Below are 14351 nucleotides of genomic sequence, written 5' to 3'. Positions count from 1 at the left end.
ACTTCGTAGGGGCACGAGTCGATCACCGAACAACCGGGTCCGAACTGGACTCTCCCACCTAGAACCGGACCCGGAAAAAGAGAACAAGTCCTGAACGCTAGCTGATTGCAACTTGCAAGGCGAGGCCGCGTTCGGCTCTGACACGGCCGCCGCACGCCGTGGCCTATAAAAACGCACGAACGTACTCTCCATGTCGTCGTTCAATCAAAGCTCGATCGATCGAGTAAGCGCTCCCGACGACGATCGAGATGATGGCGCGCAACCTGGCGACGTCGCTTCTGCTCGTCATCGGCCTCGCTCTTCTGCTTCCGTCGTTCTGCGCGGCCGAACCGATCAAGACCACGCCCACGCTGTGGAGCTTCCACATCCCGCTGCCCAACGGCGTCAGCGGCGCCGAGAGCCTCGCCTTCGACCGCAGGGGCCAGGGGCCCTACGCCGGCGTCTCCGACGGCCGCATTCTCAAGTGGGGCGGCACCGCCGTCGGCTGGACTACGTTCGCGCACAGCACCAACTACCGGAAGATCCCCTTGTGCACGGCGTCCGTGGTGCCGTCGGAAGAGACAGAGAGCATCTGCGGCCGCCCGCTGGGGCTGCAGTTTTACGCCAAGACCGGCGACCACTACATTGCCGACGCATACCTAGGGCTGATGAAGGTCGGGCCGGACGGCGGCGAGGCCGAGGTTCTGGCGACGCAAGCGGATGGCGTGCCGTTCCACTTCGTCAACGGCCTGGACGTCGATCAGGCCACCGGTGATGTCTACTTCACCGACAGCAGCACCACCTACCCGCGCAGGTTCAACACGGAGATCATGATGAACGCCGACGCGACGGGGCGGCTGCTCAAGTACGACGCGCGGACCAAGCACGTCACCGTGCTCAAGGCTGGCCTGCCGTACCCGAACGGCGTCGCGGTCAGCGGCGACAGGACGCACGTGGTGGTGGCGCACACCGTGCCGTGCCAGGCGTTCAGGTACTGGCTCAAGGGGCCCCAGGCCGGGCAGTACGAGCTCCTGGCCGACCTGCCGGGGTACCCCGACAATATCAGGCGCGACTCCATGGGAGGCTACTGGGTCGCGCTGAACCAGGAGAAGATGCGGCTCAACGCCACGGCTCCCGTAAAGCACCTGGTTGGCGTCCGGCTCGGCGCAGACGGCGTGGAGCACGAGGAACTGACAGCGGCCAAGGGCGTGACGCTCAGCGACGTCGCGGAGAAGGACGGCCAGCTGTGGCTAGGGTCGGTGGAGCTCGACTATGTTGGTCTCGTTCATTAGATTTCTTTACATTAGTTATAGCGTCGTTCACAGTTGGATTAGTACGTAGCTTCAATTAGATTGTAAATTCTTATGGTTTTTTGGCTGAGAGTACCAGATGTGTTAGTACTGAAAAAATCAAGTTGATTTATATATATGATTTTAGATCAATCTGTCGTCTCGCTTTTGTGTTCTTTCTTTGTTTAATCTATAATATAGAGGGCCAATAGTACTCTCGACATAGAATAATATAGGTTGTAAACACTAGCTTGCATTGCTTGATTTGTGGCAAATAACAGCGCATCACCGTACCGAGCTGCATCAGGAGATTCAGCTCTTTTGCCGTATGTGCTAAAATTAAACAGTATTGACATGCAATTGACATGCAAAAGAACTGTTAATAGTCATACGATCTCCCCACCAACACGGGGATGTAGCTCAGATGGTAGAGCGCTCGCTTAGCATGCGAGAGGCACGGGGATCGATACCCCGCATCTCCATGTTCCTTTTTTTTTCTCTCTCCTTTCCTATCACCGTAGTCTTCTTAGTGCGGCTCTTGTTACTTCGTGTCTTTGCAAGAAGAGGAACGGGAAAAAAACCAAGAGTATAAGCTGTGATGCTCTGGAGGATGTATCGAGTATAAGCACATCCGTTTAACTGCCGAAACGTTGTTAGCAAATGCTACACACAAAGGTCTTGAATTGAAGTTACGACCATAACAGGGGGAAAAAATCCTAGCCCGAATTAGTATTAAACAATAACAGTATAGCAGCATCTAATTTTGCCCTGCTATTTCTACCACCCAAATCCCTAGACAAGAAAGCTTTACAGAAAATTGGTAGCATTTACATCATGGATGCATCAGCTTCATATCACAATCATCCAGTTTCTCGAGAACATATGATCCTATCTTCGCCAGAAACATCCAAGAACGGATTTACAGGTTAGAACGATGCCCAATAATGAATATTGCCATGCCTTGATCAACTTATATTCTAATTCCAAAAAATAAAACGAAAAGAATCAGCTTCTATTCCAAAATGAGGGTATCCATCAGTCAGTCAGCTCTTAATCTTAAGATCTCCTTTGCTGTTCTCATCCGAAAATATTCCATGTGTTCCTGAGGATAAGAAACAATTCTGTTGGATAAGCGTCATCCTGTATAATCACACCAAAACAGACTGATATTGTGGCCCTTTTATACTTAGGTCAAGTTAACATATGATTATATATGCTGACGACTAAAGCAATCATATTCACACAGTACAAAGACCATATTGCTAAGTGCTAGCCTAAAATTTGGCATGTAAGTTTACCCACCTGACTGAACGACAGGTTCAATCCTCTGCTGTGGAAATCAATGTATTTGAGCATAAACATACCGCAGTCCCACCTGTTACAATAAAATATGCTGGTTTCACTTACATTTCTATGTCCCTACTTTGAACAAAAATTATATATCATTTGTTATAATAAAAAAAACTCTTGTGTAGTTATATCCTTCGTAAATATGACTATTCATACTTGGGTAACAGAAAATACTCTCTATACGACCATCCACCTAACACATGGAATTTTGAACAAGGCTCCATACCGAGTGGAAACCACATTCAGTGAAACTATGGAAACATTTTGGTTTGGCACCAAACTAGTATGAATCATTCAAAAAAAAAAAAAATGTAGGTGCACCTCATAATTTACTCTACTGTGCAAAAAAATTCTAAGTTCAAACAATTTATGTTGAGAGTAACAAAAATGAGAAATTTCTGACAAATGATACAGAAAAAGTAAAAAGGAAAAGGCCAAAAGATGTTATCCACTTAAAACTATCCTTTCAGTTTCAGTTTTGGAAAAAAAAACTACCCTTCTTGTTTCTGCCAACACATCTGAGTTTAAAGTTGAAATTTTAAATGTGCTACAAAACTCCATAGACTGCAATCTTCTTCCAGAGTTTTTATGCTGATTTTGTGCCAGAACCTAACGCTTTTCAAATTTCCATGAGATGCAGGGATGGGTTCATAAGAATTGCATGTGAGGGACCTTATGGTACAAGTTATCTGATAGGGGGGGGGGGGGGGGGCAACCAACTGTTCTACTAAATGACACTCAATTTACTCAGGCAATAATCATTAGTATAAACAAGACATACTCATTCTGTTGTAAAGGAATACAATCATCTAGTTCTTCATGCCAAGAACCAGTGTCGATCACTTTGTTACTTTTGTCCTTCACTTCCTCTGCAATATATCGAGCCTGTATATGGAAAACACAAGAATAGTGCCATTAACTCATTAAGCCCCATTTAACCTAGAAATATTTGCACTCAGGAAATTAAACAAACCTACCAACATACTCATCTAATTTTTGCTTTTATTTAGGACAGGCCTACCAATATACCCAGCTGATGTTTATTTTTACTTAGGATAGATCAGGTTAGGGAACAAGGACTCCGTCTCCAGGAGCATGTGAAAGGGCATAACAGAACCGCTGAAGTCCATATCCATTTAGTTTTTCTCTTTCACTAATCTTAACATAACGCAGATTGGAGGTATATCAATCCAAAAGACATGCTTAAATCAAACAACAGGAGTTTAATAGTTGTGTAGTGAATAACCCATCTCAGAAAATTAGCATACAATAAATAAGAGCAAATGGGGAGAGGTGTTTAGCTGCCCTAACTGGAATTTTATTCTGGGAGCAAGACAAATCAGTCATGCTTACCAGTACTCTTGGTACATTATGATCCGTGCCGCTGAGAGAATCAAGATATTGAAATGTATTTTCCTTCATGTTTATGATTGCTAAACACCAATGTATATCTTTATGCACAGGGACAAAGATCTGCAAAGGAATTCAGAAAGTATCATGACAAATAATCAAGTCAAAGAGAAAAGGGTGCAAACAGCTAACAAGAATGCAATATCCACCTTACTTTATCGCATTCAATGAGCTCATAACCCAACTTCCTGCGGGTAGTCCATCTTTTAACAGATTTGTAGTCATACCCATTTTTTCCACAAGCAAGCTGAGCAACAATTCAGGAAGTCAATAAGGCTTAAACATTCATATGATGATCAATTTTATTCACATGCGTGATAAATGATATGACACAAGTGCATTAAGATGAATGATAACATGAAGCATTCTGGCTGACTGAAACAAAAAAATTGACAGCAATTTTTTCACACTACTACATCGCAGTAAAAAGGTAACAAAGACATTCATTGACTAAAACCAAAGTGAATGTAGCTAATGTATATATACTCCCAAAATGTGATTTCCTTAAATACAATTTGGCTACAACCAATCAACAGAAGTAAAGAAAATATGAAGCGAGGATAGCATGAACAGAGTTGATCAAATATATATGTACTCATTACCAAACAAAGGTCCAAATCAAGTAATGATACAATCTAAGGGACCAAGGCAAGCAGAGAACTAATCCTTATGTTTAAAAATGTCTCTGTCAAACTTTACTAATTTTAAATATTAAATATACATATAACTATCTAGATGGGTCACATGAAAAATGGTAGCGATAGATATGCCATAAATAGTTACATACTACATGATCTATATCAGAAAGGTCCAACATCAATTGACAATACACCTCAGAATTCAGGAGGGCAATTATGCAGCTAAACCTAACACCTACAAATACATGTCACCAAGATATACATGCAATCAAACTTTCCTAATTTTGATTACCAAAGAACTATCTAGATTGGTGCCACAGATAAAAATGGTAGCAGTAATTTTATTTGCCTTAAAGAGTACTATCACATATTATAATATTGCAAGCTTTTTATTGATATATAATTAGGTAAAAATTAGAGGTCAAAGATACATCTTGACAACTAATTCTTCAAGTGCTGCAATATTCACATATTTATATATAGAGGGACTGATACTCAAAGTGATACATCTACATAAATTACCACAATACTAAACTATGATATGCTATCCATCAAATTCAGATCATCACATTTAAATTGCTTATAAGACAGTAAGACCCAATGCAGAAAATCCAAACCAATATTGACTAATAAATGAAGGAACAAAACAAAATAAGTGCTTTGGGGAGAATAAATGCTAAAACATACGGACTTAAGTACAGAAAAGAGATGTAACCATTCTGCAGATGCAATAGACGAAGGATAAAGAAGCATACAATCTAACCTTCTTATAAAAGAATGTATTAAAGAAATGGCATTTCAAAAACCTTTTCGGTTCTCTTTTTTCCCTCTCCTTCAACAATTCAAGGTAGAGGTTAATGACCTACAAGAGAAATATTTATCATCATTAAAGTACAGAAATATGGAGTCATCACTCATCAGTGTAAAGGATAGAACTAAGTAAAGTTTGTTTAGCATGTTCAGCATGAATATTACCTCATCATTTAACCAGCCACTGGGTCTCAAGCACCAGAGTTTCTCTTTGGTAACCTCAATGTTAGAAAATTCATGCAACACCAGGACTTTGCTACTGATAAGGGAAAAGAATGCACTCAATTGAGCATATAAGTTATATAGAAGGCACTCAATTGAGCATATAAGTTATATAGAAGCTTCAAAGGACATGCAAGCAGAGTTGTCAAAAGTACCTCGGACCACTACTGTACAAACAATCACAGACTTCATTTTCCTCCTCAGCAGTGAGAGGTTTAAAGAGTTCAGATAGATCCTAGAATAGCGAAAGATGAATCTGAGTAAATCAACAGTGAGATAGCATATAACATTGCCGAAGAGCTGCCATCAAGGCAGGTTAGTCAAACATGTGCTTAAAAGAGGGAAAATAGCTCTTTAGATTGGCATGCAGGTTTTCTGCACGATTTTACTTATATTCAATGGTGCCTCTTCTAAATTTTTCAGCAGTTTAAAGGAGGTTTAATCATTCAAATAGTTTAAGAATGCTCTTACAAATCCTGCCCCTATCTTACTGACGATTCAAAACAAGTCTTTTTAAGTTGGGTGATATTAGTTTCCACAAGGCCAAAATGTTAGCGCAAGTCATGAATCATCAGCTCGAGACAATTTCAAAACAACTCACTTAAGAAGCTTCTGTTCCAGAGCTCCCCACTAATTTGACATAAGATGCAGACTTTATCACCTATCTTCTTCCTATTCACCCAGCATGACAACAACAAAGTACAAGGAAGGTAAAACAAATATACCTCATTGGGAGCTTTGTCTGACTTCCGTAGCTCAGCAAGTTTCTCCTCTTCGAGCTTCACCTCGGACCCTAATTCTTCCAACCTCCTGTCGAACTCTCTCGTCCCCTCATGCGCCTCCTTGTAGAACGGTAACCTTTTTCCCACTTGCACCCGGAATCTCCGGTTCACCAGGTGTGACGTCGTCCCCGTCTCCTCCTTCGTGACCACCGTGAGATCCCGCGACGCATCGAACCAACTCCTGTACACCCCCAGCCCATCATCCTTGGGCCGGCCGCCAAAGAGGCCGGAGACGTAGTTTCCCATGTCGAATACTAAGGACCTCGCCTCCGGTGGGAGCGGGAAGAAGGCCCAGCGGCGGAGGCGCTAGCTTAGGCGGCTGTGGCGCTGTGGGCCGTGGAAGTGGCGGGGCAGAGAGGAGTCATTCGAGGTGGCGCTTGCGGCGGTTGAGGAGGAGGCCGGCAGCGGCGGCTGTCATGGCCGGGATAAGTGGAGTAGGGCCATAGGAGGTGGCTGTTAGGACGGGAGCATGCCCGGAGCGAAAACCCTAGCAGGGGTTTGGTTTGGGCTCGCGGGGATGGAGACGGGGAGAAGAGAAGGCGACCGGCAGGGAGAGCGGAGAAGACGGCCGCCGGATGCTTCTTTTTTCCTCGAGAAGTTTTGAGATTGCAAATAGGTCCTCGTGTAGAGAGGAAATGGAAAGTCTTGTAATTTATTATATTTGATTGGTGTCTGAGCGAAAAATTCGTTTCGCCTTACCGAAGCAAGCGCGGTCCATCGTCCGTGCATCTATGAGGCCCGGCCCATGCATCACATCACGCGACTCTCACGTGACACACCGCCAGATTGCGCAGCCACATATAAATAGCCACGCCGCAACGGCTTCTCCTCCTCCCTTTCGTTCCCCCTCCTCAGCTACACCGGGCGCCGCTAGGGTTTCGCCGCCATGGTAAGTGCCGAGTCTCCTCCTCCCCCGCCTCGGACCGAATCCTCCCGGTTCCCGCGCCAATCCGTCCCCGACGCTGAATGCATTGGGTTTCTCTCTCTTTTGACCCCCGAAATTTTCGCTGAAATTTCTGTGCTGGGGATCGCTGCAGCCGCAGGGAGACTACATAGAGCTGCACCAGAAGCGCCATGGCCGGCGTCCGGACTACGAGGAGCGGAAGCGCAAGCGCGAGGCGCGCGAGGTGCACAAGCGGTCGGAGCAGGCCAGGAAGGTGGGTAGTGGGTGGCCCCCAATTGGAGAAATTGTGCCCCCTCTTCTGTCGTTCTTGTGGTGTTTTATTTGGTACTAGGATGGTGTGGTTGATGCTTGCGTGTGTGTGTGTTTGATTTCGTGGCGATGCAGCTTCTCGGCGCCAAGGGCAAGAGGTTCGCCAAGAAGCGGTATGCTGAGAAGGCGCAACTGAAGAAGACGTAAGTGATTTTCCTATTTTCTTTGTGATTATGAATAGGGAGTTAGATATGTTAGAATTTAACGGGATTAAACTGCTCAGGAGATGGAGCATTGAGTCTTTGTGCAGCAATTCACAGAATGTTGTGCCTGAAGCTACCGATGTCATTCGAATGGCAATATATAGTTTTACATAGGTGCGCCTGATTACTGGAACTGATACAATCACGTGATTGATGATTTCATATTCTATTTGGAAGCTCAAACTTCAGTTTGTAGGACCAGGCTCATAATCTGCTGAATGCAATTATTACACTAATTTGAATTCAAATCTATTTGGTGTATGGAATATTTAGGCTACAGACATAGGTTGCTTCATTATGTTGTGGTTGGGAATGTGTAAATTTGGATGGCATGTTTCCGCTTTAAAATGACGTGCTCCATAATGCTGGCTACATGATGTGCTTATCTGCGACTAATTTTCCGCAGCCTGAAAATGCACGATGAGTCAACTAGAAGGAATAAGGTTGAGGATGTTCAGGAAGGAGCTGTCCCACCGTATCTACTTGATCGTGATCAGACACAACGGGCAAAAGTAATTGCTTCATCTGATGTCCTCTTGTATTCACTTTTAATGAGTTTTTCCAATTCATTGATTGTAATGAGGTCCTGACCGCTATTGTTTCATGGCATGCAGGTTCTTAGTAACACTATAAAGCAAAAGAGGAAGGAAAAAGCTGGAAAATGGGATGTTCCTTTGCCAAAGGTCAGTTTTTTAAAGAACACCACTATCTCTTGAACAGTTGAATGTATATCAATATGGTCTTCGGTAAAATCTTAAAGCTCAGCATGTCTTGATGTTATTATGAGAGTTAAACAATAGATCTGCACAAGCAGGCTGCAATTTCCTTTATCGATTTAATTCAAATGCAATTAATATCTCTTCAGGTCAGACCTGTGGCAGAAGAAGAGATGTTCAAAGTCCTTCGGACTGGCAAACGGAAAAGTAAGTATTGGCAGAATGATTCTCGCGATTGATGAAATTTGCTCAATGTTGTGGAAATTGTAACATAAATTTTCTAGTTTGTAATCTTTCTGAGCATGAGTATGCCTTTCATAACATTCTTTTTTTCAATAAAGTACATGCTGCAAGGGCAAAATTTCTTGTGCAACTATTGCTTCACGAAATTAACAATAATGCATCTTCATTTTGGCCTTTAATGATAGGTGATCATCTCTTTATGTGACCAGAGTTTTTTTTTCTTGTGAATTTGAGAATTATGGTAGGCTGGTCAAGTATAATCATTTCTTGAGGTGCAGCCATTCAATCAATTTTCGTTTGGACTTTGGCACTCTGAATCAACATGAAATTCTCAACAACAAAAAATGATGATGTGGAAATTATGATCATAGACCACTAACTAATGTCCGAACTTATTTTCATATGCAGCAAAGCAGTGGAAGAGAATGGTCACCAAAGCGACATTTGTTGGACCTGGATTTACAAGGAAGCCTCCAAAGTATGAGCGGTTCATACGGCCGACTGGCTTGCGTTTCACCAAAGCTCATGTGACCCATCCTGAATTGAAGTGCACCTTTAACCTTGACATTATATCAGTAAAGAAAAATCCCAATGGTCCAATGTATACATCTCTTGGTGTTATGACAAAGGGTACCATCATCGAGGTATGTTTTGTGTTTTGCTTACTTAAAGCATCACTATGCCACTAAATCATGTCCTCATAATTTTTCTTTAGTGTCATGTACCTAGTTGACAGTCATCTTTCATTTAGAGATTAATTGTGGTCTTCCACTTTCAGGTTAATGTGAGTGAACTTGGTCTTGTGACCCCTGCTGGAAAAGTTGTATGGGGTGAGATATCATTGGAGTTATTTGTTTGTTTTGCTTCACCCTCGCAGTTTCAATAACCACCATTGTTTGTCATAACGCAGGTAAATATGCCCAAGTTACAAACAATCCAGAGAATGATGGTTGCATCAATGCGGTCCTGCTAGTGTAAAGCCGTTGTGTCCTGTTATTCCGGATAGAAATCACTTCAAGTATCTGAGCTGTTATCGTCTTATGGATAAACTTTTTGCTGTGTAATCTCACGACATTGTTTCATACTTGCCCAGTTGCCCTTGTTGCTTAGAACAACAGAGTTACACTGAATCACTCCTGAAAAAGATATTTGAAAATCTTCACTCAACTCTTGAAGCACTTTTGTTGCATTTCTGATTGTGCTCTAGCCATCAACGGTCACTGCCATTTGGGCTGAATCCTGCACGTGCAAATGCGCAGCTACATACTCCAGGAATGTACTCTTAGTAGCAGTAGTATATGACGTAGTGCAAGACCGTAATGTTAGATCGTGTACTTGAGATTAGGGTGCAATTGGATAAATACGGATATAGTTCATGGTATACTATCCTATATTGTTTCTCATAGGACATGAATGTCATTCATCATGTATCCTATCCCACCATCTCTCGGAGTCGGATACGGAATCCCATATTTGCTCTGCAAGCATTTGGTCGGTAGATTGATTAGAAATTATCTATACCATTTGGCCCCTACTTTGAGATGTGTTTTCTACAAGCAAATATAACTATTTTTTGACATATATAAACAAATAGTTGCACTCTAGAAAGCAATGAAGTTGATTATTTGGAGGCCTAATTAGCATATCTGCATATCTAAGCCAAGTGGTCTATGGGTGGATAAAATTCATAATGCCACTCACAACATTGATTTCTTAGACATTAATTAGTCTTCACCTAAGCAAAGAGATGATGTGGCAAGCAATTAAATAGAGAGAGAATGAACTTGTTTCTTATAGAAGAAACTAGCTTTTCAAGCGATTCTATGTGACTATGAGACAATAAATTATTTTGAGAGTCTAAAAAAACTAACAACACACGTGTACGCATTGGTAGTTTGTTTGTAACATCAATTTTTTTTTTACTGATTCTCTCATCTTAGACATCACATAAGAAATAAGACATTAGAAGTGACCTAAGGTACCACTAGCATGACAAAGGATGATATACTTCTCACACAATTTGTTTTACCCATATGAGCAGCAAGATCTGATCTAATGAGGGTTAAAATATATATGATTAAGGCCATGTTTGTTTGATTTTTTTCTCTGGCTTCTTGTCTTAGAAGCTAAAAGACCAAACAAACAAGTGAGAATTTTGTGGATTTATTCAATCATAAGGAGTTGTTTCAGGGAATGCTATCTAGTCTTCACAAAAATTGTCTACGGGGTGAATTGGTTGTGATGTTTTATCCCATTAGATTTCTCAAGGAGTTCTTTCTTTTGTGAGTATAAGTCGAACACATACATCACACTCACGTTCATACATATTTATGTGGGTATGTCTTAGCAAAAGTCTAAATTAGGTTGGAGGCCTAACCTCATGTAGCGTGAGCATATATTTTGATCACTGAATGTGCCCACATGTGCATGCATGTATCAACAGTGGCTTTATTGTGCCATACACATTGCCAGAAGTTAGAACAAAAATTAGAGGAACTTGGAGATACATCTTGTATCATTTGTCCGGCCACGTCTTTACGTTGCCGTTCTTGTACTCCTCCTTATCACCCATCCATCGAAGTAATATTGGTGGTGGGTCCTTCGAGCCTTCGATTGTGAAAATGAAAAAAACTTCTTGTTTCGTTCCCCACATCAAGTTTGGAGACTTTGATAAGGAGAGAAAAGGAACAGCAAATTTCAGAAAAGCCAGGCCATTTTTGTCGCTGTATGCCTGTATGAGAAAACCCTAGGTACATGTATGTGAACAAAAACCAAAAGAAAAAAGATTTCGGAAAGGAAACAAAGGATGGTTTATGAAATCTAGCCTGTTAATGGCCCAGCCCATAGAAGCTTACAATTTCGATGGACTTATCTTTGGGCCAAGAAAAGGACCATGATGTGTGATTTATTTAGAAGTACATTTATTTTTTATTACTATTACAAAATTACATCCCTATAAATAAGCCCCGATCAACCAACCAACGGACGACAAGGTATAACAGCACGAGCATCGATTGATTTTTGCCAAATTCATAAAAATATTACGTTACTTTGCTCTCAACCTTTAAAACACCACAAAAAATCCATAAATTTATAAATTTTTTTTTAGAGAATGCTATCTTCAAGCACTCCACAAAATTTCAGCTCAAATGATAACTTGTGCTATGAGAAGCAAAAAAGACAAATTTTAGAAAGACAAACACTTGTCTTTTTTTTTCCTTCTTGTTATATAAGCCATTTTTTGGGATGAAATTTTGCGAAGCACCTCAAGGTAGAATCCTTGACACCATAAAATTATTTTAGATTTTTTTGTGATATTTGGATGGCATTTTGTTATTTTCCTGATTTTTTTGTAAATTTCACATATTGAAAGGGTGGTTTTGCAAAATTCGCTCAATGGTCGGGTGACTAGTCCTCGTCAGCACAACAGGGGTCTATTTCTATAAAATATGCAATCGTAACATTAATAAAAATTAAATGTATTTCAAAAATAAATCCCTGATGTGTTATTCGTCTTTTTATTGGACATATTCTATTCTTCGGTTCAGCCGTTCAGCTCAAACCAGTATTTCCGCTCCTTAGATATTGCTCCTTCCGTTTAAAAATAATTGACAATTTTTAACCATCAATTTTTCAAAAAACATGACCAAGCATTTATAAGTATATAATGTTATGAAAGTACTTTTGGTAACATATCAAGTGGTACTTATGTTATATCATTTAACTAAATATTTAAAAAACTAAAATTTTATGCCCATGCCACCCCGGTGGTTGTACTGTAGCTCCGTCCTGCCATCGTGTGCATGCACTAAAGTCATAACGAATAGTGAAAGCTTCACTTGGCCTGCCACTCAATCCTCCCTGTTAGCTCCGGTCCCAAACTTTATTGGAAGACGGACCACTGTAGCGTGTGGAAGGAAATTCTATAACATATTTCATCGAAAGATCCTTACGAGATTCTGAGCTATACCGTCATTCTCTGATATAACAGCTGGCACGTACAACTGAGAGTAAGAAGAGGAACACGTGGTATACATAAGAAGGGATCTTATGTAAGATCAGATCTCATAAAATTTTCTTCCGCAACATGCTGCACGTATCTAATAGCGGCACAGGTGAAAGATCGGTTGGTTAGGATGCAATATTAAAGCTGGTTTTCGACAAAACCGGAGGTTTTGATCCCGCAACTGAAAAACACGTTCGTGGGTGGAAAAAACTGGAAGATAAATCCCGCAAACGGAGAAGTTAGTCACACTGGGTTCAACACATGAGAAATAGTTGTCGTATAAAAAAAAAATCAAATTGCACTTTTTTATTCTGGAAAACGAACATATTCATGATTGAAAGTATAATTTCCACGATTTCAGTGATTTCGTATTGCAAATTGCAAAATTTACACATTATGTCCCCAAAAGGGCAAAAAATTTCCTATTTACAAATGATTTAATTTCTAGTACACTCGTTGTACATTTCCGGAAATAATAATATAAATTCCTGTCTCGATCAACTGCGCCCATGATTCGTATCCTTTTGAACAGTAGTGGGCTCAACTGATGAGGCCTATTATTATCCCGACTCTCATCACAAATATTTCCTTCTTTGAAAATGGAAAAACCTTTCTACTTAATTAACCTAAAAAAACTATTGTGTTCGTCCTAATCTGCTACCTTTGAAAAACTTTAGTACTACAGTGCCTACCAAGGAACGTATAACATGCTTTATATACTTCTCCGGATAATAAAACTGAAGGTTTGTTAGAGTTAGCATTGATTTGGAACGTAACAGTGGCTTCTCAGGTCGTGCAAATCTAATTTCCCTTTTCCTCTTGTTGAATTAACTTTTTTTGGTATCATCGAACAACTTTTTAATTTTCGGTAAAAATGACAACCTTTTCCGGTTTAGAGACAAAATATTCCTACTATAATTTTCAGGGTAACTAATCCACCATGAAATCTCGGTTGTTATTGCTCACGTCCGTGATTTATGCCCACGGTTCATATCTATGGAACGAAATCCTTGGTTACGGAAACAGAAGAAAACAAACACGCATACAAGTTGAAACAGATTAGATCTTGTGGAGAGATAATTGGGTGGCAGCACCAACACTGTGCCTTGAGAAAGGATGATAGAGATCACCAGCGTTTAGGACGTTCGGGCGACGACGCTACACCTGTATGTCCGCCATCTCCGGAGCATCGGCATTCATGTCATTCCGGCGAACCGACTACATCAGGATGTCGAGGTACGGATTTAGCAAGGTCTTCGACCGCTCCATTGATTACTCCATCCGTGGCTCTGGTGGTTTCAACGCCCGCGCCGATTTACACCGAATCGAAATTGATGACAATGTTGCCGATGCTTCCGGACTTCATGTCGATTCCACGTTGAGGTGAAAATACATCGCCATCAAGTCTTATCGTAGAAGAGACGAGGACCCCCGAAGATGGCCTCACATTCACTCACGTAAGAGATGCACATTGTTTTACTTGTTGGCAC

General features: G+C 41.4%; 3 protein-coding genes and 1 non-coding gene across 5 annotated transcripts; 3 read left to right on the top strand and 1 right to left on the bottom strand.

Annotated features, from left to right (window-relative positions):
- The first annotated feature begins 211 nt into the window (after positions 1–211).
- On the top strand, positions 212–1290 carry LOC133914328 (protein STRICTOSIDINE SYNTHASE-LIKE 10-like). Its single transcript, XM_062357449.1, has one exon. It carries the CDS (start codon positions 249–251, stop codon positions 1269–1271), a length of 1023 nt encoding a protein of 340 aa, XP_062213433.1. The 5' UTR covers positions 212–248; the 3' UTR covers positions 1272–1290.
- A 387-nt stretch (positions 1291–1677) lies between these two features.
- On the top strand, positions 1678–1750 carry TRNAA-AGC (transfer RNA alanine (anticodon AGC)). The gene has a single exon. It is a non-coding gene; the product is annotated as a tRNA-Ala (tRNA).
- A 224-nt stretch (positions 1751–1974) lies between these two features.
- Positions 1975–7052, bottom strand: LOC133916124 (ubiquitin-like-specific protease ESD4). 2 transcript variants are annotated; one of them, XM_062359646.1, is made up of 9 exons: positions 6424–7052; positions 5854–5933; positions 5642–5732; positions 5430–5528; positions 4183–4275; positions 3930–4091; positions 3400–3503; positions 2571–2643; positions 1975–2370 (listed from the first exon to the last, which is right to left on the bottom strand). In XM_062359646.1, the coding sequence occupies exons 1-9, from the start codon at positions 6724–6726 to the stop codon at positions 2308–2310; spliced, it is 1068 nt and encodes a 355-aa protein (XP_062215630.1). In that variant the 5' UTR covers positions 6727–7052; the 3' UTR covers positions 1975–2307. The 2 variants fall into 2 exon arrangements, with proteins under 2 accessions (XP_062215630.1, XP_062215628.1); XM_062359644.1 differs by having other exon boundaries at positions 5642–5735; positions 6424–7050.
- Positions 7053–7278: 226 nt separating this feature from the next.
- LOC133916125 (uncharacterized) lies at positions 7279–10022 on the top strand. The gene is made up of 9 exons (XM_062359647.1): positions 7279–7369; positions 7518–7637; positions 7769–7836; positions 8303–8408; positions 8511–8579; positions 8762–8819; positions 9264–9499; positions 9634–9685; positions 9766–10022. The coding sequence occupies exons 1-9, from the start codon at positions 7367–7369 to the stop codon at positions 9831–9833; spliced, it is 780 nt and encodes a 259-aa protein (XP_062215631.1). The 5' UTR covers positions 7279–7366; the 3' UTR covers positions 9834–10022.
- Positions 10023–14351: the final 4329 nt, after the last annotated feature.

The sequence above is a fragment of the Phragmites australis genome, chromosome 4 (assembly GCF_958298935.1).
Source record: "Phragmites australis chromosome 4, lpPhrAust1.1, whole genome shotgun sequence".
NCBI lineage: Eukaryota > Viridiplantae > Streptophyta > Magnoliopsida > Poales > Poaceae > Phragmites > Phragmites australis.
The sequence above is the reverse complement of the archived record's forward strand: the minus strand, read 5'-3'. Positions and strand labels throughout refer to the sequence as shown.